Source organism: Calypte anna, chromosome 5 (assembly GCF_003957555.1).
Source record: "Calypte anna isolate BGI_N300 chromosome 5, bCalAnn1_v1.p, whole genome shotgun sequence".
Classification (NCBI taxonomy): domain Eukaryota; kingdom Metazoa; phylum Chordata; class Aves; order Apodiformes; family Trochilidae; genus Calypte; species Calypte anna.
In genome coordinates this window covers 8318326-8339958 of record NC_044250.1, presented here as the reverse complement: position 1 = coordinate 8339958, position 21633 = coordinate 8318326, and the positions used below count along the sequence as shown (strand labels likewise).

The window sequence follows — 21633 nt, the reverse complement described above, 5'->3', positions numbered from 1 at the left end:
TATTCACTGTGTTTTGTATTTCACCCTTTATTTTGTGGGTCTAAATATGCATACAGCTAGGCCTTTTCTGGGCAGAAATTAATTTAGACTTCTGTGTGAACTTACTTTGTGGTATCGTTGCTGAACTAAAACTGTTTGAAAGCAAGTAGAAAATGTATGTGATGTTTACTGAGCTAGTTTTTTAAAAAGTAACAACAAGGTCATATATTTTCCTTGAATGTGATAAAACTAGATGAGCTCTGCAAATCTGAGATGGAAGTTAGTTTCTAGTTTTTTCCAAAGTTTTGCCTAATTGCCTTTTATTGTGTAACTTTTAATGAAGGTTTCCAAGTTTCAAGGTACTTGTTAAACTACTTGTCATGGCTTAATGGGAGGGGATAGACTGCTCTCTGTTCCACCCCTCTCAAGAGCCTGAAAGCCCTCTTTCATAGTTCATCAAATTCAAACGATGACATTACTTCAAATACCATAATACATTTTTGTGGAGAAGAGTGTGTCCTAAATGCCTGTCTTTCATAAAATCACAGAATGTCAGGTTAGAAGGGACCACAAGGATCATCTGGTCCATTCTTTCTAGCTAGGAATGTGATTTAAGTGAGATGGCCCAGCACCCTGTCAAGCTGAATCTTTAAAAGTATCCAGTGTAAAGGAAATTGCCAGACAGTAATTAGTTTGAATTTTTTGTTATGGCATTTCAGTATGTTGAGTGTTATAAATCTCATAATCAGAATATTAAAAGCTGGATATTCTCAGAAACTGGTGGGGCAAGGCTCTAAACAATGTGAGTTGGACTTTGATTGTTTGATTCTCTGAACTATAAAAAAGAGTTTAAATAGCCATTGCCATACTGGCATTGATCATTTATGCTATATTTTGAAGTGTGTGTGTTGGGAATGGTGAAAATGCGTAGTAGCTCTAAGACTGCATAATATTTACCTCTTTGATTTAACTTCAAAGGTATCATTTACTCAAAAATTGCTCAAAAAGAGAGGATATTATGCAATAGGTATCACAGTGTAGAAGCTTTATCACTGGATTTGCTGAGGATACTGTCAGAGTAGAAAATGGTGAACTGCATTAGAATAGGAGTTGTATTAAGATACATCCTAATCAGCAAAACTAACTTTGATTTAAAGATTATATAGGAGACAGCTGGAGGAAACAGGAAAGAGTAAACCTGAGGAACAATGATGCTCCCTGTACAAACATTGAAAAATACATGGATATTAATGTAGCTCAAATTAATGGTGTTCTTAAGAGTTCTAATCAGGTTTTCCAAAGCACAGCTTGCTGTGTGTGGTAAGCAGCGAAACCACAAGAGTAATGTCACAATATTTCATTCAGTTGTGAGGGGTCTGAAGGATCACCAGCTTTTTTATATTGCTAAAAATAATCATACTGTGTTTTCTTGTTAAATTGCACATCACATGAGTCTACATAAGCATTACATAAAAATTTGTCCTGGTGTTCATAATTTCCATTCATTCATGTTGATGTATGAATTCAACTTTTTTCTTAAACTCAATATTTTTATTGTCTCAAGTGGCATTTGCTTCCTAAGAGATAAAAAATGACATCATCACAGAATTATGTTCCATGTGTCAGTTATTAACTTTTTAACTTTCGTTTAAATAATTTCGTTTAAGTAGTTCTGAATATTCTCTAGCGAGTGTACAGAATAGTCAATATGCAGTAATTTCTTCCTCTTTTTAACCAGATTTCTAGCTTTCTTAGTCTTTCTTGCATTTTATAATGAGATTCCTCACATTTCAATGCATAATCTTATGAAACATTAAGTATTTGTTGCTCTTGAGTAAAGAGCAACTCAGCCTCTGTAGCTTGTAGGAAGTAAGTCCATAACTAGTAGTTCAGTTCAGACTAGAATGTTTCTAGAGAAACCTACAGAGTCTGCCTAGGAACTGTGATTTCAGGGATGTTCAAGGCTCTTCTGGTTGCATCCAAAAATGTTGAAGTGAGATGATGGCCTTTAATTTTTGAATTGTAAGTAGTTATCACCTGGAATACAATAATTTTTAGAAGTTCTTTCTCGTAGAACAATAACAGAGCTGTTGTAAAACATCTATTTTATTACTGTTTTGCTGCTTCCCTGAATTCTCAGTAAGAGGGGAAGAGCTGGAGGCTTTTTGAAAAACTTGTCATATTCTTGATTTCCTCCCAGTGTGCTGCATCAAACAATGTGATTTGTGTAGTAATCTTAAATTCTGTGTCAACCGCATTAGAATTTGAGTTTACTCTGCCCAGTTAAGCCTTCTCATTTTTGTTCAGACTTCAGGGAAAAACGTACCTTCCCAAGAGATAATTATTAAAGTATTATTTCTGTTGATATTTGCTCTAAACTACATGTCTAAATATGCAGGTGGTATTAATTTTCACCTCCATAGGTGAACAGAAAGTTTCTGGGTTCCGTTTGGAGTTCAGAAACCCAAAGGATGGAAGGTTACTGGGTTAATGGTTTTAACTCTCTGGGTAAAATTCTTCACTGAATCCATCAGAGCATTCCTAGTGAATTTTGTTTGAAGAAGTTTGTTTTCACTTATGTACAACTTCTGTGCAATATCATTGTTGCAAATGATACTAGGGGGAGGACTAATGGTCAATTTTAATGTACTTTGAATATTATTTGCTATAGTGAGGAGAAAAGTAGAAATCATTAAGCTCCTGGCTTTAAGGATTAGTGACAGGTATTTCAGGCAGTGGACAATTGCAGTTACTATTCAGTTGTTTTATAAGGTTTGTTCTAGGAAGCTAGTTCTGTCTCTCTAGGAGATTACCTATTTCATTCTTACTCCTTTAGGAGTTGGGCTCAATTATTCTCTCTCCATCCTTTCCCCACCTTTCACTTAAAAGAGGTAGTATCTTCAAATATAGTTTTTCTAAGTCTCTTTGTTCAGTGGGACTAAGGCTGTCATCAGGCACAGTGCTAAGGATAAGAGTAATACTTTTTTCCTACAGCCTTCCTTCCATCCCAGTAATTCTTGGATGGTATCTATTGGGAAAAGCTCTTCTTGAAATGCAGAAGTACCATTGCAAAGCTATGGGAGGACAGGGTCAAAGCAGAGTTTAAAAAGCTTATTTTCATAGCAGTTGATTAAACAGACATGGCTAAATGTGATGTGCAAGATAACAGGAGTAAAATTTTATATGGTGTATTCATAAGAAAAGGACTGTTTGAATTCATCAAATACTGAATGAAATACAGTTAGCAGTCGTGTGGTTTGACTGTTTAGTCTTGGACTGGATAGAAAGCTTGGTTGCTGTTATCATTTTACTAACTCTGCATTAGAGTTCACGTCAATCAAATTTTGGCTGTAGATTTAATCAATGTAATTTGTGTTTGAAATTTTATTGTAAATTTATTGTTCTGATCTCTACCAAGAGAGTAAAAAATTTTTAAAAATTGGGTAACATCTTTTTATTATTAGGAAGAAGCACTGCATGCTTTCATTCAGCCCGAAATTCTTGATGGCCCCAATCAGTATTTTTGTGAACGATGTAAGAAGAAATGTGATGCAAGGAAGGTAACGACTGTCCAAATCACTTGCTAAAATGGCTTTTGGTAAACTTCAGTTCAGACAATGGTAGCATAATCTTGTCTTTACTTCTCTTAGGGTCTGCGATTCTTGCATTTCCCCTATCTGCTGACATTACAGCTGAAGAGATTTGACTTTGATTATACCACTATGCACAGAATTAAACTCAATGATCGGATGACTTTTCCTGAAGAGTTAGACATGAGTGTCTTCATTGATGTTGAAGATGAGGTAAAGTGTTCCATTTCAGAGAAGTTTTAAATTTACTTGAGTCTTCTTTATAAGAAAAAAAAATATTGGTATAGTAATTTTAAAAATTAAAGTTATCAGGAAATAAGAATTATTGAAAGGAAAGAGATGGTTATACTGGCTTGCACTAAATGAACTGTATTCATAGTGTTGTTGACATCATACTTTTTAGCAAATAGAACATAATCAGTCTCACTGTAATAGTTAGACTCTGTCCAGTGAGTTGAAATGGAAAAAAAAATCTTTGTGGATGAAAATGTTTCCAGTCAAATCACTTCTGAGTAATAGGACCGTGTTGTAAGTCTTCTTGACTTGTTACCTGATATTAAACTTCCAGTTATTTGATTGAACTTATACATGGAACAGGGTAGTAACAGATACTATCTTGTCAAGTGTGAAATGAGTAATTGCCATTCATTGCACACAAGACTAAAAATAGTGATCCAAGAGGTTGTCTGAAGACAGTTACTAACTTAAACAAGCCAGTTCTCTATGCTAAATTGCAGAGGTCTCTAGGTTTTTGAGGAGTTTCACTGTTTTGCAGATTGGAATAGTTTCATTTCACAAATATATCAGTATTTGTTGTTCTGTGTAAGTATAGATGTTGTATAATATTAGTATGTATGTTATTTTTAAGAAGTCTCCTCAGACTGAGAGCTGCACTGATAGTGGTGCTGAAAATGAAGGAAGTTGTCACAGTGATCAGATGAGCAATGATTTTTCTAATGACGATGGAGTGGATGAAGGAATCTGCCTCGAAAGCAATAGTGCAGCAGAAAGAATTTCTAAAGCTGGCAGTGAAAAGGTATGTTTAAAAATATGTTGTCTTAATTCTGTTTAGGATGTAATTAAATTTCTTCATATTAGTCTGTGTGGTGCTCTGTTTTGGATTTGTGACTATTAACAGCACACCAGTGTGTTAGTTCTTGCTGAACAGTGTTGCACAGTACCAAGGCCTTCCCTGCTTCTCATTCTGCCCCTGTAATGAGCAGGCAAGAGACTTAAAGGAGGACACAGTTAGGACAACTGACCTGAAGTCACTACGGGGATATTCTATGCCCTATTCCCTGCTGTGTAATGTCCTGCTAAAACCAGGATTTTTCAGAGTTGCTGTTGCATTGGTCTGGTGGGAGGTGGTAATTGCCATTGTATCATGCCATTTTTTTTCCTCTTTCCATCACTTCTTAAACTGTCACTATCTCCAACCACAAGTTTTCTTGCTAGTCTTATGAGGAGAGGCTGAGGGAAGTGGGACTGTTAAATTTGGGAAGAAAATGCTTTTATCACTCTACAACTCCCTGAAAGGAGGGTCTAGTGAGGTGGGTGTTGGCCTCTTCTCTCAAGTAAATAACAATAGGAGTAGAGGAAATGGCCTGAAGTTGCATCAGGGAGGTTTAGACTAGGTATTAGAAAGAATTTCTTTACTGGCAGAGTAGTTAGGCACTGGAACAGGCTGCCCAGGGAGGTGGTGGAGTCTCCATCCCTGGAGGTATTAAAAAGGCACATAGATGAGGCAGTTCAGGACATGCTGTAGTGGGCATGGTGCTTTTTTCTGGGTTTGATGATTGGACTTGGTGATCTTAGAGGTCTTTTCTAGCTGTGGCAATTGTGTGTGATTCTGGGTGAGTGTTCTTGCCAGTACAAAGATCACCAAAAAATTTGGTGTTTTATGGTAACATCTTTGGTCAGCTCAGGTGCGATTTGCCCAATAGTTGTTATTCAGATTTGTTAGGAAGCTGTTTGGCTGTAACTGTTACTTTTTTACGTATTTAAAGGCTGACTTGCATTTTAATCTGCAAATCTGTCCTAATTTACACTTAAGTTAAGCCATTTGAGAGGGGTTTTTGATGAATATTCTGAATACTTCCAGTCTGAGCTTGAAAAAAGAAGGATAGTCACTGGACTGGAACACGGACAGAGTATTTAAAGTACCTGTAATGTGGATGACATGTCCTAGTGTTGATAGTAGTTTTGTCCAGTTAATTCATATTTCTTGTTCTCAAGGCAAACTAGCTGTTGAGCCATGTTAGCTTTTTAGGTTGGATATCTTAATAGTGGATACAGTACATGCTAAGATTTTATAGAGAGTTTCCTCTATAAAATATAACAATACTAAATTCCTGTTACACTTGTGTGAGTCAGTATTGCTCAATTCTGTTTTTTAATGTCTATAGAACACTAAAGGTATGTCCTTAGTACCTTTTATTTTCATCCCTTTTTCTATGGTAAGGGTTTATGACAACAAAACTCTTTAGTGGTGTGAGAGAAATTACTTCAGAGTGCAGGGAGATAGCAAATAAGCCTGAACTTTGTAGCTGCAGGCAAGTTGGTCATTACTTTTGTTTCTTATGTGGCAATGTGTTTAATGCAGATCTAGTCTGAGAATTCATTAAATCAGAGCTTCTACAGACAAGAAGTCACAGTAATGCATCAAGCCATTTAAAAATGTTTATGCAGTCTTTTTGGGGTGTTTCGTTTGGCTGACTGTTTGTCTAGGTCTTTTCTCTCTCTTCCCACTAGCCTTTCCTCTTTCCTTCCATTGTTACATGTTCTTGTATCATGTTTAGCATATCAGAGCTCTGATTTGTTCAGTGTCTGTTGCAGTAACACATTTCTCTTACGCAGATCTGTTTCGTAACATACAACTATTTATATATTTGGATTTGTGTAATTATCTTAAAACTTTTAAATATTCTTTGTTTATCTTAATATTTATTGCACATTTTTCTTCTCTCCCTAGAGTTCTTTGTTGTACGAACTCTTTTCTGTTATGGTTCATTCTGGAAGTGCTGCTGGTGGCCATTATTATGCCTGTATAAAATCTTTTAGTGATGACCAGTGGTACAGCTTTAATGATCAACATGTTAGCAAGGTAAAAATAATATTTTTAGTTAGCTTACATACTTGCAGATGGACCAGCAAGTTTGTATTTTGCATCTGAATTTTTTTTTTCACTTTGTTATAATCAAGATAAATTTGCATGCAAGTATTTCAAACATTTACCTTGTTTCATATTCTTATCCTAACGCCCTGCCATACACACGTGTTTCACTCATTAGCATAACTGATTTCCAAATATTTTATGGATCAGGTTTTGTATGCTGGGGAGGCATGTGTTTTGATGTGAAGGAGGAATCATTCATAAAGAACCCTTTATTCATATACAAACAAAGCTTAATATAGAATTCTGCGTTCTATATATGTGAAGAATATTTCTTGCTTGGAGAAGTGTATTTTTAGATCTATTACAACCCAGGCTATTCAGTTAAATGTGCCCTTCTGGTGCATTTCAGGTGTTACATGCACTCATAAGTGGTATTGCAGTCAAAAATAATATTTTTCTAAGAAGTTCCTACTTTAAAAAAAAAAAAGCCTTCACTGTAAAATGAGGAGGCAGGTCACTTTTTGAAAAAAATTTTTTGTACTCAGCAAATAAGAAGAAGTATTTTAAAGAACTAGAATGATTAATATTGTATGTTATCTACATAATGCCATTTTTCCTTATGAGAATAAATGCATCTTGGTTACTGGAAGTTTCTCAAATAATCATTAAATTTATTTTCTGTTAGATAACTCAGGAAGATATTAAGAAAACATATGGTGGATCTTCTGGAAGCAGAGGCTATTATTCCAGTGCTTTTGCTAGGTTAGTAGTACTGTAATGCTACTCTTCCTTTTGGGGTTTTAGCACAGTCAAATCACAGGATCACAGAAGAGTTTGGGTTGGAAGGGAATTTAAGGATCATCTAGTTGCAACCCCCCCATGCCATGGGCTGGGACACCTTCCACTAGGTAAGGTTGCTCTAAGCCCCATCCAACCTGGCCTTGACCACTGCCAGGGATGGGACAGCCACAGCTGTTCTGGGCAGGAGAACCTCTGTGTAATTAGTCCTGTAGGCCCCCTTTAGGTACTGTAAGGCTGATGTGAGGTCTCCCCAAGCCTTCTCCAGGCTGAACAACCCCAACTGTCCCAGGAGAGGTGCTCCCAGCTCACTGATCATCTTTGTGGCCCTCCTCTGATCTTGCTCCAAGAGCTCCATTTTCAAGATGCATGTGCTTAACATGTTAGCATCTACTCTTAATTTTAAGCTATATTTATTTTTGAAAAGTCTATTTAATTAATGCATTGCTAAGGTGCATATGACATAGCTTTGTACTGAAAAACAAAAGTAAACAACTTTTGAAGTCAATATTGTCCTGCTATCTGATAATTTCAGATGACTATTCTTTCCTCCACCAGCTCCACAAATGCATACATGCTGATATATAGACTGAAGGATCCAACAAGAAATGCAAGTAAGTATGTTTTGCAGTTCTTAACTAGTAAAAATCTTACAGAATAAGGAGATGTTTTACATGTGAGGAGTAATAATTTGGGGGAGAATAGTGGTATTGGGAGGACAGGGTAAGCTAAATTAACTTTCACATAGAAAGCTGTCTTCTTTAGCTTTTCATTGCTCTTTATTATAAACCTTACTAAATATACCCCTAAAATTCCTAAGATGCTGCCCAATATGGAAAAAAAAAGTATTTAAAACTATTGTGTTGTTTTTGGTGGCAGAGTTTCTTGAGGCACATGAGTATCCAGAGCATATTAAACAATTGGTACAGAAAGAAAGAGAACTGGAAGAACAAGAAAAGAGGCAACGTGAAATTGAGCGCAACACTTGCAAGGTTAGAATTTCTGCTGAAATAAGTAGTAATATATTTCTAGTAAGAAGTGTTTCTACACTAAAGAGTAATTGTCTAGTATGAAACAAGGACTGTTTTAAGTGTGTTTGAATTCATAACTCTTAAAAATTAGTTGTACACCTATTGGAAGCCTAGGCACAGTGAAAGCATTTGTTAGAGGTATTTGCCAAAGATTTTTCTTGAGTTCATCTTCTGTATGAATTTGAATTGGTACTAACTCCAAAACTACAATTAATTGACTTTGATTTTCAGCAAAAATAATTCCAGAGAGTAATGCTATATGTTAGGTGTTTCATGCTATTATGTATTTTCATACTGTGACCCTTTGCTTTGTGAAATGATGTTTCTTAAACTTATTTAAAGTAATCATATGGCAGAGACTGGAATCTTTTTTCAATCAGGGATGCAGTAGTAACAAACAAAATATGACATACATGCCTTACAAGCATGACAGTCAACTGGTCTGCCTATGAATCAAGTGATTGTTTTGTTAGAAGGCTCTCTAACCCAGAAGTTGTGAAATATGTAACTGTATGTGAAAAAGGAACTTCACATTCATTGTTTCTATGTGCATTTTGTTTTGGCTAAGTTGCACATTGCTGAAAATTTGAAGATATTCTGGTTATAGACAACATACACTAGCTTGTATAAAGATGTATATATGCATATATACACACACTAACGTTACCTACTGTGCCTTTGAAGTTTGTGTAACCACAAAGTGAACTGTCCTAAGCTGAAGTAGAGCTAAAGATGTATTTTTTTATTAGGATGTTTGAATACATGATTGTAAATTTAAACGTGCCCTAATAAGCTATTTGCAAATACTTTCATGATAATTTTTCTTTCCTTTGTATTTCCTAGATTAAATTATTCTGCATGCATCCTACAAAACAAATAATGATGGAGAAAAAATTAGAGGTTCATAAGGACAGGACACTGAAGGAAGCTGTGGAAATAGCTTATAAGGTATGCTATATGTAACAGAATAGTTTAATTGTTAGATGTAATTTTTTTCTGCTGTTGCATATCTCCAGTTTTTCTAATGCTGTGGGACTGGTTTTTGGGGGGTTGGCTGTGGGATTTTGGGTCAGGTTGGTTTGGGGTTTTTCAGAGATGTTCTGCTTGGGGATTATTAACTGGGTTTTCCGTTAGCCTTCAGGTGATCTCTGATTGGAACGATATAGCCTGCCTTTTGAAAAGGCAGTGTGATTTCACATACCCTTATATTAAAATAAAACAGTGAGAGCTGCTCTTAGATGCACCATAGCCTCAATAAGTTGAAAGAATTCTGTATACTTTTTTAATTAAAGAAATTTCTTATTAGATATGTAATAAGTGAATTCTTTCAAGAAACTTCCTACATAGCTAATACAATAACATTAAGTGGGCACCAAAGCATCTGTTGATCTTTGCTGTTCACAAATAGGTAGAAGTTGAAGACATCTGATCTTGTTTACTCACCTGTACTCTTTGGTTCTTGCCATATGTGTGTACAGCTGGTAGAGTACCAGCAAGACAGTTAGAGATTTTGGAATATGTTTGTAAAGATATTTCTTAAGCTTCAGTCTTCTCTGCATTTTGATGTAGGCTTCTCTTTTTATTTTGGAAGTATGTATACATATTGCTTACTTGTGTATATATGTGGTATATGCATATGATTTTTTTTCAAAGGATTCTGGGAGGTACACATACTGAGATATCTCTGGTTTACAAGTGAAATGGTAAACTCACAAATAAACCATCATTAATTTTGGGGGGGGTTTCTGTGTCTGCATGATTTAGCTAATGGATTTAGAAGAGGCTGTTCCTTTGGATTGCTGTCGTCTTGTCAAATATGATGAGTTTCATGACTACTTGGAACGATCGTATGAGGGAGAAGAGGAAACACCAATGGGTTTATTACTTGGGGGTGTCAAATCAACGTACATGTTTGACTTACTGTTGGAAACAAGAAGACCTGACCAAATTTTCCAGTGCTATAAACCTGGTGGTAAGACATGTAATTGCATATAGATAAGGATAGACCAAAATTTTATATTGTGTAATGGCATGAAAATAAAACTTGTAAAACATAGAGCTTCATTATAAACTGTGAAAGAACGGCTTTGTACTAAGTTCTACAAAGTCAATACTCAGAACCACATACTGTGATATATTGCTAACTTTTTCCATATTGAAGCAGTTCTAAGGTATACTAAAATTCTACAATTGTAACATTTTTGCGTCTTAAATTTGACTGCTTTTCAAATTTATTACTGTTTGTATGTATCTTAATCAGTATATCAGACAGATGCAAATGTGTCTTTACTTGTTGAAATTATCCTGTATATATATATGTGGTTTTGTTTTCTTTTTCCTCTTCCCTACAGAGGTCATGGTAAAGGTTCACGTAGTTGACCTAAAGACTGAAACTGTTGCTCCTCCAATAAGCGTACGAGCTTATTTAAATCAAACTGTTTCTGAGTTTAAACAGCTTATTTCAAAGGTAATTTACAGTTGTAAAGGACTTTGTAATACAGAGTTTACTTCATTCATTCTGACTGTGAAAATGTGTCATAATTTAAATATCTAAAATGAGCCTGTAGTTTGTGTGGTTCATACTGTGTGTCATGTCCAGTAGGTTTAGGCTGATCATTACAGTTGAGCTTGTTTGTCTGGTCACTGCTGCTGAAAGCAGCAATATGCTTCTTGCTTCCATCCAAAATTCTAACTTGGCTTTTTCTCAGACTTAGTCACTGTATGGCCATACTTCTTACTAGCTTACCAGATAGTAAAGTTTTGGAGATGCTGCAGAATTGGGCTTGTGTCCCTTTGGGTTAGTAACTTGAACTACCTCTCTGAGTATTCAGTCAGTGGCAGAATTAGTGAACTGCTACCATATAACTCAACCAACATAGGGCTTCCCCCACTGGCTCCAGTAAATTTAACATTAAATGCCTTCCACAGTCTCCCCTGCATACCCACATTTTCATCCCACACGCACCTGTTATTAGGATACAGATTGATTTTTTTTTTTACATGATCTTAAACCATGGGATGTTACTATTTGCATTGAATTGGAAGACAGGCATTTTACATTCTTATGTATAAAATAGTTCTGTGATTGGTGTAACTTCACAGTATTTGTTACAAAACTTACTTTCAGTAATTTGAATTCAGTCTAACTAGGAATGAAGTGTAAAGTGTGCAAAACCTTATGCTTGAGAGTATTTTTTTATTTTCAGCTAGTTCATGCCCTTGGTTGGTAATACCACTGATGACTTCTATTACTGGTCATTAATGTTTTTCCAGTTTTATGGAAAGCGAAGCCATTTTAGCCTACTGACCTCTTAGAAAAACTAAAATTTGTTATGTGTTTACACATAGGGGATGAAGGAAAGGAACTGAGGTAGAACAGTAGGGAGGTATTGTCATTTTTGGCAATTTATAACTCAATAAATAAACCTTCTGCTTCCTTATGAATAATCTTAAGAAATTAAATACTTGTTCTGGTATTTGAAATTACACATAATGTGTGTGTTACCTTACTGTCAAATCTTATTTTAGGCTACACACCTGCCTGCTGAAACAATGCGAGTAGTATTAGAACGTTGCTACAATGACTTGCGTCTTCTGAATGTTTCCAGCAAAACACTGAAAGCTGAAGGCTTTTTTAGAAGCAACAAGGTATCTACTCCAGTTTTTAAGCTGTTTGTTTGATGTATTTGTAGACTTCAATGTTGTGTTGTAAAAGGTATGGCTATGTGTATTGGATTTGTAATGGATAACTGTCTGTGGATGGCTGTGTCGTGCAGTGTTAACTAGCAGATGTTGTAGTGTTGATGAATCCTGTAGGCTACCTGTGAAACTTACGTACAAAGCAGAGCAGGCTGAGAATCAGACATCTGGTTGATGGTCAGAGGTTCAAATGATAGTGAGGTTAACAGTCCGTAGGAACTCGACGCTTCCTAAGGAACAAAGGTTGGAATTGGTTGAAACTTGCTTAATTTGTTTTCTAAACCTTCTAAATATATGTGCTTCCTTTCAGTATTAACATTCTGAAGAAACAAATGTCACAACAGAGAGCAAGTTTGTGCTGGGCTTTTGTCTTAAATTCAGTAATTTTTACCAGGGAGATTCTGCCAGATAAATTGTTTTTCCAAAAAATAAGATTTTGAATAAATGTTTCCAGTAATAGTTGCATAATGCATTCAGAAGAAGAGTAACTTGGTACTTAAGTAACATCTGTAGCATTACACTTTTAATTACAGTAGTAATAGCACATCTTTTAGCACATTTTGCACATGTTCTGTTGTGGAAACTTAAGCTCAAGAACACAGTCCTCTGAAGAAAAATTAGTGAAGGCTGTGATGACTTAGAGATGAGCAAAACAATGGCATCGAGTTGTTTTTCAGTTACTTGAAGCCCTTTTGCATTCACAGTCACTACAACACAGTAGCCTTCAACAAAAGGAAAAGATAAATTTGGTTTGTTTTGTTCTGTTGTGCTTGCCTACCCATGTATGCATCTAAAGTTTTTTTTATTTATTTATTTTTATGATGCTGTACTAGAAACCACCAACTGTAGTTGTGGGGCTCATTACTACCATGACTAGTGTTAGTGTACAGGTGAGGTTCTACATAAACTTCTGAACATAAGTGTTTACTGCAGATGCTCGGTTTGGTTTCAGTTTGCCTATTTCTTACCATGATTATGAAAATAAGGAAAAGTAAAATCATTATTAATGACTATTTAATCTGTCTTTTTCTAAGCATATATTACTTTTTTATGAAAGGTAGTGTTTCTTGGTGACACAATTTCTGATGTGTCCTCAATTCTGTTTGCTATTGTTGCTTTTAATTTTATTTAAAATAACACTGCTTGATAAAACATTTTTCTTTTGTGTTCAGGTATTTACTGAAAGCTCAGAGTCTTTGGATCGTCATGTGGCATATACAGATTCTCATTTATGGAAACTTTTGGATCGTCATGCAAATACAATCAGACTGTATGTTTCACTACCAGAGCAATCACCTGGATCTCAATTTAGAAGAGCAGTTTATCAGAAGTCTAGTGGGGATTCAGGCAACCTGGATGAAGCCTGTGAAAGAGTAAAAGGACCTGTAGGTAACATGAAATCTGTAGAGGCAATTCTGGAAGAAAGCACTGAAAAGCTTAAAAGTTTGTCCCTGCAGCAGCAACAGGAGGGTGATAATGGTGACAGCAGCAAAAGCACAGAAGCCAGTGATTTTGAAAACATTGAATCACCTTTAAATGAAATAGACTCTTCAGCATCAGCAGAAAACAGAGAACTTGAAAACCAAATTCAGATTTCCGATCCAGAAAATCTCCAGTCTGAGGAACGGTCTGATTCAGATGTAAATAATGACAGGAGTACAAGTTCAGTGGACAGTGATATCCTCAGCTCCAGTCACAGCAGTGATACTTTATGCAATGTGGACAATGCCCCTCTTCCCTTGGCTAATGGACTTGATTCTCATAGTATCACAAGTAGTAGGCGATCAAAAGCAAATCAGGGGAAGAAAGAAACCTGGGACACAGCAGAAGAAGATTCTGGAACAGACAGCGAATATGATGAAAGTGGCAAAAGCAGAGGAGAAGCACAATATATGTACTTTAAGTCAGAACCCTATACTGCAGATGAAGGTTCAGGAGAACGGCAAAAGTGTATGTTTCGGTTTTTTGTTTTTTTTTAAATGCCTAAGATAATTCAGCGTTCCTTACTGTTCAGTTTGTATGCTGTGTTTAGACATCAAATGACAGTATTGAGAACTTGATTATACATCAAATTAAAACTAGTGAAAGTGCAAAGATGGGACATGGTATTACAACAAAAATATAGGCTGATTTGATGTTGTAATAAGTGATTACATATTTGAAAAGTGTCTGGCTTTTTTGTCTTTGAGAATGAAAAGCTACCTCTGATACATGTTTCCTTATATTGAAAGTGTTTCCTGGAGAGCAAGCTGCCTTGTCTTCAAGTGGCAAGGAAAATACTTGCATCTGTGGCTGATGCACTGGTCCCCAGAGCAGTAACTCTCTGTTAACATTTAGATTAACAAACCTGAAAACTCATAGTTGTTTAATTGTAAATAAAATACAGATATACTTGACATCAATCATTTAATTCAGTAGACTTGCTTTCGTTGACTAAAGTTCAGTTGGTGAATGAAGTGTATGACTGACATGAAAATGTCTGATCAAGTTCAGTGTAAGAGCCAATGTAGTGTATTGGTTGTCATAAAGATAAGTAATTTAAACAATGCTCAGTACCTGCATATGTTTTGTAGTTAACAGAAGAATAAAGAATAGAGGGATATAAGATAGATTTTTGGGAAGGCAAAGGTTTATCTGTCAGTCCAGAAGTTCTGATGTAATGAAAACAGATAAATCTTTTGCCTTTTTTTTTGTGAACATAATTTCTAAAACTATGGAGAAATCTAATTGCTGCTACTAAAGTTTTTTAAAAATTACTCCTCTAGCCTGTAAAGATCTGTCATTGAGGCCAATCTTGAACCACTTTAATTTTTGCCTTTTTTTTTTTTTTGGTGGTACTAGTTGAATGTAGGATTTATTTACAGTAACTTTGTCACTTTCATAGTATGTTATGCAAATTATTATTCTAAGGGAAAACTTTTCTGTGTTATGTTGACAACATGAACAGATCTAATAATTCAAATAATTCATTTGTTTAGTTAAATATTGTGACTAGCAATTTTTATTTTAATGATTTTATACCTTATTTTATTCTAGCACGGTGTAATAGTACTGTAGTTTTCAGTGTAGTCCAATATATATAAATTAAGAAACTCAATTTCAGGAGATAAACTATTCACTTTACTTTCCAGAATTTTGTATTACAACTACTTTTTCCTTGATTACAAAATTATTCTCTGGTGAAGTCCCTTAATCTAGACTTCATCTTGTATTGTGATATCCTGTGGCCTTTCAGAACACAGAGGTGCCAAAAATTTTAATACTGAAAGCAGAAGAAAAAAGGTTTGGTGGTGGTGCCTGGCCAGCACCACTTCTGTCTCTCTCTTGAGGCAGGGGAAGGCTGTGGGAGAATTCTCAGCTAAAACTCCCTAGTTCTGTTTGTTATCTTCCTCAATGGAGGAGAAGCTGCTTTGTTCCACTTAACTGATTGCAAAATAGGACAGTTTGGAACTGTTGTGTCTTCCACAAGTATCTACCCCGTAACAATTAAAATACAAGCAAAGTCTTCAAGGTTTACAGTGACGCCCTCAGATAAAATGTAAATGTGACAATTAACTGCTATCCTGACTTAAGTACTGTTTTGCTGTAAGGGATAACTCAGAATATATGGAAATAGTTCACTAGAGTGTTGGATTGTTTGGCAGTGCAGTGTTTCATGCCATTTTTACCTTTATTTTTGCTTAGGGCTGATGGTGCATGTTGATAAAAGAATTACACTCTCTGCCTTCAAGCAACATTTGGAGCCTTTTGTTGGAGTTCCATCTTCTCACTTCAAAGTCTTCAGAGTCTATGCCAGCAATCAAGAGTTTGAGAGTGTTCGGTTGACTGAGACACTTTCATCATTTTCTGATGACAATAAGGTTATTCACAAGTTATTTTGAATCTTTAAAATATATTGGTACAATACAGACAAACATAATACATTTTACAACTTTTTGCTAACCTGTCCAGATGAAATAATTACATTGGTCTTAGTATGGTGCTACTAAGTGTAATTTTGATTTTGGTATCAGTTCTAACAGATACTTCTTTTGCCTTTCAGATAACTATCAGGCTTGGAAGAGCCCTTAAGAAGGGTGAATACAGAGTCAAAGTCTATCAGCTTTTGGTAAATGAGCCAGAGGTAAAGTGTTGATATTTCAACATTGACTCATGAGAATACTAGTATGTGCCTTGACTACATTTTTTTTCTGGAATCTTGGAAAGGAGGGAAGTCACTCTCTTCTGTGCATTTTCCTGCTAGCTTTCCTGAATTTAGAATGTGAAACTGACGTCATTTCTGTTTATGCTGTTTAAATCCATGATTGGAATGTGATCCTGCAGTATGTCTAAAGTGTATCTGTTTCTGGAGTGTAAATGGAGGACAAACGAAAGTAACTGTTTTGTTATCCTTTCATGTATGAGAGTCATGTGGCATTCTTTCCAAATAAGAAACTGATGTGCACATGATTGCAGATTTCAGTAATACTGTACTGATCTAAGTTGTCACATTTGTCCACTAGAGACAGTCCTTACCAGGATGTTTAGCTGCATAACAAGGCCTCTCTATGTAAGACAAAAACCAAAAATGCCTCTGAATAACACAGCTCACTTGCTCGGTACATCTTTTGGGACATAAAAAATAGATTGCAGTCTTAAAAAGGCATTCTTGTGGTCATTTTGCTAGGAGGATGGGACTGGTCACAAAACATGTACAGGAGGGAAATCTGGTATTTTCTGTTCAAAATCTTTGTCTTTAATATTTTTTTACTTATGTTCACAGCCATGCAAGTTTCTTCTAGATGCAGTTTTTGCTAAAGGAATGACTGTCCGCCAGTCAAAAGAGGAGCTGCTTCCTCAGCTTCGAGAACAATGTGGCCTAGACTTGACAATTGACAGGTAAAGAGACTGCAATCTGTTCAAGTTACCTGATTAAATATTACTTTAAAATGTGGGTTTATTCCTTTTGTGGAGAAGGGAAGTTATGAAAGGGGCCAAAATAAGTTGCTGTGAACTTTGAATCAGAGTGTGAATATAAATATTACTTTACCAGTTCTTGGCTTTCATCTCATATAGAATGATACAGGAATAATACTTACATACAGGTTTAACATATTTACATGTTCAGATCTAAGAAGCTTTATTCAGGCTTAGCACAGATCAGTGCAGCAAAAAGCCTCATGCTTTGTCATGGGATGTGTGTGTACAGCACTGACCAGCACCCAGAAGGGGTTATCTCATTAAGGTTAAGCTTGCTTTGGGGCCTTGATTCTACTTGCTCTCCACTGTCAGTTACAAGTGATGTGGTTTGTACTGTTGAGTAGCTCATGCTCTGTATTTACTGGAACAAAGAACCACCTGTAAGATGTGATAAGCAAGCTGGTGGGACCTTGATATATGCTGAAATCAGGCTGAAGCAAAACTTTGGAACATAAAAGTGTTGGGCCTCTCCTGTTGAGAAAAGGAGTAAAAATCTAGATCTGGATCAGTGTTTTTCCTTTCCTCACTACAACTTCCATGCTTAAGTTGTGTTCTCTAATGCCTTACAATTATGGGGCACATAGCAAAATTTGTATCTGCTTTTGTGTGTGGAGTAAGCATTGCAATTAAAGTTTTTTACTCATGCTTCATCTCAGTTTAGTTGTTTATGAATTTATTTACCTCTGTATCTAAATCAGAGCACATCCTTTTATATTGCACTGGATTTGATGCATAAGGCTGAAGTATAGAAATCAGACATCAATCCTCTTACTGTCAAAAAAAAAAAAGGAACAGCAAAGTTGTCAGAAGTGTTTGGTACTATTCTGTTTTCTTATCTTAAATAGGAAACTATTTTCTTCCTCTAAATCCCGAGACATTTCTTGCTCTGAACAAGCACAATGCAGGCTTGTTTTGCTTGTTTACACAGCACTGAGGGCAAGTAGTGGTACTTTGCTGGCAGGACTATTTCAGATTGTTAAACTAATTCCTAATAAATCTAGTCAAACCTCATGTAAATTAACTGTTTCAGTTTTGTCAGGAAATAATCAGTTTTCATCTTTGGCAGTGGTGTTTATCAGCAGATAAAAATTCAAGTGTTTTCTTTGTGATATTTTCACAGGTTTCGCCTACGAAAGAAAAGCTGGAAAAACCCAGGAACTGTGTTTCTGGATTATCATATCTATGAAGAAGATATCAATATTTCAAGCAATTGGGAGGTCTTCTTAGAAATACTTGATGGTAATAGTGATAGTGTCAAGAGAATGTAAAGATAATATTACACATTTTTTTTTTTCTGCAGAAAGCATCGGGAAATTTTTTCCCCACTTTCCTTTTTTAAAGACCGCTAAAGACTGTGACATTTTAAATTTTATTATTAAAAAAGCAGCAATAATAAAAATTTTGCATGAAGCTGGAAACTTTCAGATATACTGTGGGTAGCTTTTTGCCACCTTTTTTCACTTTAAATAAATGTAGGAATGTCCATATATTAGGGTTTTTTTTGGTTTTAACCTGGAATATGTGTGTGTGTGTATACATACATTGTTGTTTTTAAAGTCAGCACAGCTGTTCAGTCATTTAGTAGTTTTCAGACAGCAGTGGAAAAAGCCTCATATTTAGTCACAAAGTGCTAACCTTTCAAACAGACCTTGGTCATCAAAATTACTTTGGATCAAAAGTTAAGGGAGCAGATTGTCTCTTAAATTTGATTAAAAACATAGCATTTCTTAAACTGTCCTTTACAGCTATAGTTTGGATTCTGAGTGCAAAAGCAAAACTGAAGGGGGCAGGGAGGTAGAGTTTTCTGTTCTGAGTATGTCTGTTTCTTAGACCCTAGAGCCCACCTGGTCCAGAGAGATGCCATATAAGAGGCTACATAGAGCTTTCAAGTGTTCTGTAATAACTTTTATAACTGTCTGGCTCTGCCCAGAAGGTGCTACTTGAATAATTTTGTAGAAGATGCAGCTAAATCCCATTATGTTTTGTGAAAAATTAAGTTTCATGTACCTGCTACTTCCACAGGGTTTGTTAGAAGAGTGTAAAAGCAGATGCTCAAGTTTTGTGAGGCATTCCACCATTACCATTGCATTCATCTTGTTCTTAAGTTAAATACTGAAGATATTAAGCAAGTAAATAAGGCAACTTAGAATAATTTACAGTTAAGTTGCTAAGCATGGCAGATTTACATCACACTGTTAGAAGTGTATTACAATTAGTTATTCTCTGGGTCTGAGAAAAATGATGAGGTTGCTTTGGACTTGAAATAAATGCCAAGAATGCTGTATCTTCATTTCAGACACTAGGTTAATATTGCAAGGCAGCAAAAATGCAGTTGTAGGCAAGGAGGTATTTAGGGAGAAGCTTTTGAATACTGGTGGTGGTGGTTTCATGCAAAACAAGCATGTAATGGTAGATACAGATGTTGAAACCACAACTTATTCCAGTTAAATTGCAAAACTATAGACTTTAAAAAAAAAAAATCAGCTTTTTGTTAGCACTTCTGTTGCTTATCTTACTATAGCACTAACAGTATTACCCTGTCAACCAGAGAAAGCAGCTAACCTGAAACTGCTTTAAAAAGGCTGGAGGCAATACATACTAAAACTCCTCAGGTGATAGGTGTAAAGCAGGCTTTAATAACAAGTGTACCATGAGTGTGTGAAATGTGGAAATCTTATTTGGGTAAAGAAACTGAGGCTCATGAATAAATACCAGATTGCTGGGTAAGGTCTCATCTTTATCTGTGGTCTGGAGGTCAGCCTCAGGTCAGGTAGATAACTTTTGTATGTATAACTGAGCTGGGTTTGATGAAAAAAATGTCCTTCTGAAAGGAATAAATGGGAAGGCTTCTAGGAGATGCTGCCTGTGAATAGTTTTCTGAAGGGAGATGATAACAAAGTTCAGTGAAATCCTAGTCCCTTCCTCCCTTTTTGGTGGAGCACTTGCAGCATGCTTACTGGATTACTCACTGTGTGTTTATATGTAGTGTGCTTTTCCATAGTTGAATATGTTTATGCTGTGCTTCCTAATTTTAAATAGGATAATTTGTGATGTTGGTATTCGTAAACTTCTTTCCTAGGAGTAGAAAAGATGAAATCTATGTCACAACTTGCTGTTTTATCGAGACGATGGAGGCCATCAGAGATGAAACTAGATTCCTTCCAGGAAGTAGTGCTAGAAAGCAGCAGTGTTGAAGAACTAAAAGAGAAGGTAAAATGTGTAATGTGATGCAAGTTTCTTGTGGTTTCTAAGAGCTTAATTGTTGTCCTCTGCTGGGCAGGACACAGATGTCATAGCTACAAAAATCTTGTTGCATGATGATTTTTTTCTTTCCCTGAAGAATTTAGAGCCTCTCCCATCCTATGATCAAAACCATATGAATTATCAGCTTTCATTTTTAGTTTCATACAATAGTCTGCCATGGAAGTATGCAGGTGAATGCATGCAAAAAAAAAAAATCTAAGTTGAAGAAGCATAATGCTACCTGAAACACATGCTTCCTTGAAAAACATATGAAAGAAATTACAAACTATTATTGTTTGTTTTTTCAAGCTGTTATTTTGATGTTCCAAAATGCCAAACCTCTTGTCCACTTTATATTTGAATTTGGCAGCTGCTGCTCAGGGAGAGTATAACTGTACCGTAAAGTAGATTGAACTATATTTTGATGGCAAAGAAATAGTTTTCTTATGCTTTTCTTTCCTCGAGACCACAATTGCCTCTGAGAGGCTTTAATTTTTTTCCCACCATTAATAAGAGAAATTTGAATTTGACCCAGCTGTACCAATAGATGTGTTCAGCTAGCTCTTTCAGATAAATTTATTAGCAAAGTGTAGGACTAAAACATTTCAGAATTTTTCTGGCTTTGTCAGTATTGTTTGTTTATCTTTGCTTCCTAAGGAAATGGGAAAAAATTATACTGGCTGTTAGTGTTTTCTCACTGTCAGTTTAATTTGAATACTTGAGGACTTTTGAGAATTGACTTAGAGTTGGCAGGAATAGTATTAAATCCACCATTGTTTTTCTGTTGACAGCTGAGTGAAGTAAGTGGAATACCCTTAGAAAACATAGAATTTGCAAAGGTAAGTAAGATTTTGTCTGTTTTTCCCTTGTAATGGCATGGGTGTGTGATTGTGAATTTTGTTTTATTCACTAAGTAATTGCTTCCTCTCAGGGTAGAGGAACATTTCCATGCGACATTTCCATACTAGAGATTCACCAGGACTTGGACTGGAATCCTAAAGTATCCACATTGAATGTCTGGCCTCTGTACATTTGTGATGATGGTGCGGTAATATTTTATAGGTATGTGTTGTTTTATGGTATAATAAACCATGAGAAATAATCTGTATATAAGATCGAGGGATGGTGCAATCAACAGAAGCCTAAAAATTACTTTCTGTGGACCCTAAGGAAAAATGCTCAGAAGTTTGTGCTCCTCAGCTTCTTAAAAACCTGAATA

At 35.7% G+C, this 21633-nt stretch overlaps 1 protein-coding gene across 1 annotated transcript in view; it reads left to right on the top strand.

Moving 5' to 3' along the window:
- USP47 (ubiquitin specific peptidase 47) overlaps positions 1-21633 on the top strand; it is a 46096-nt gene that overhangs the window by 22319 nt on the left and 2144 nt on the right. Inside the window, exons 9-27 of the mRNA XM_030450931.1 lie at positions 3444-3539; positions 3630-3782; positions 4438-4605; positions 6541-6672; positions 7370-7446; positions 8041-8096; positions 8362-8474; positions 9357-9461; positions 10278-10485; positions 10865-10980; positions 12042-12161; positions 13385-14162; positions 15897-16072; positions 16255-16335; positions 16975-17090; positions 18292-18410; positions 20251-20381; positions 21206-21253; positions 21346-21476. Of these exons, the coding sequence (XP_030306791.1) occupies positions 3444-3539; positions 3630-3782; positions 4438-4605; positions 6541-6672; positions 7370-7446; positions 8041-8096; positions 8362-8474; positions 9357-9461; positions 10278-10485; positions 10865-10980; positions 12042-12161; positions 13385-14162; positions 15897-16072; positions 16255-16335; positions 16975-17090; positions 18292-18410; positions 20251-20381; positions 21206-21253; positions 21346-21476 (2924 nt within the window). The remainder of the gene's footprint in view (positions 1-3443; positions 3540-3629; positions 3783-4437; positions 4606-6540; positions 6673-7369; positions 7447-8040; positions 8097-8361; positions 8475-9356; positions 9462-10277; positions 10486-10864; positions 10981-12041; positions 12162-13384; positions 14163-15896; positions 16073-16254; positions 16336-16974; positions 17091-18291; positions 18411-20250; positions 20382-21205; positions 21254-21345; positions 21477-21633) is intronic.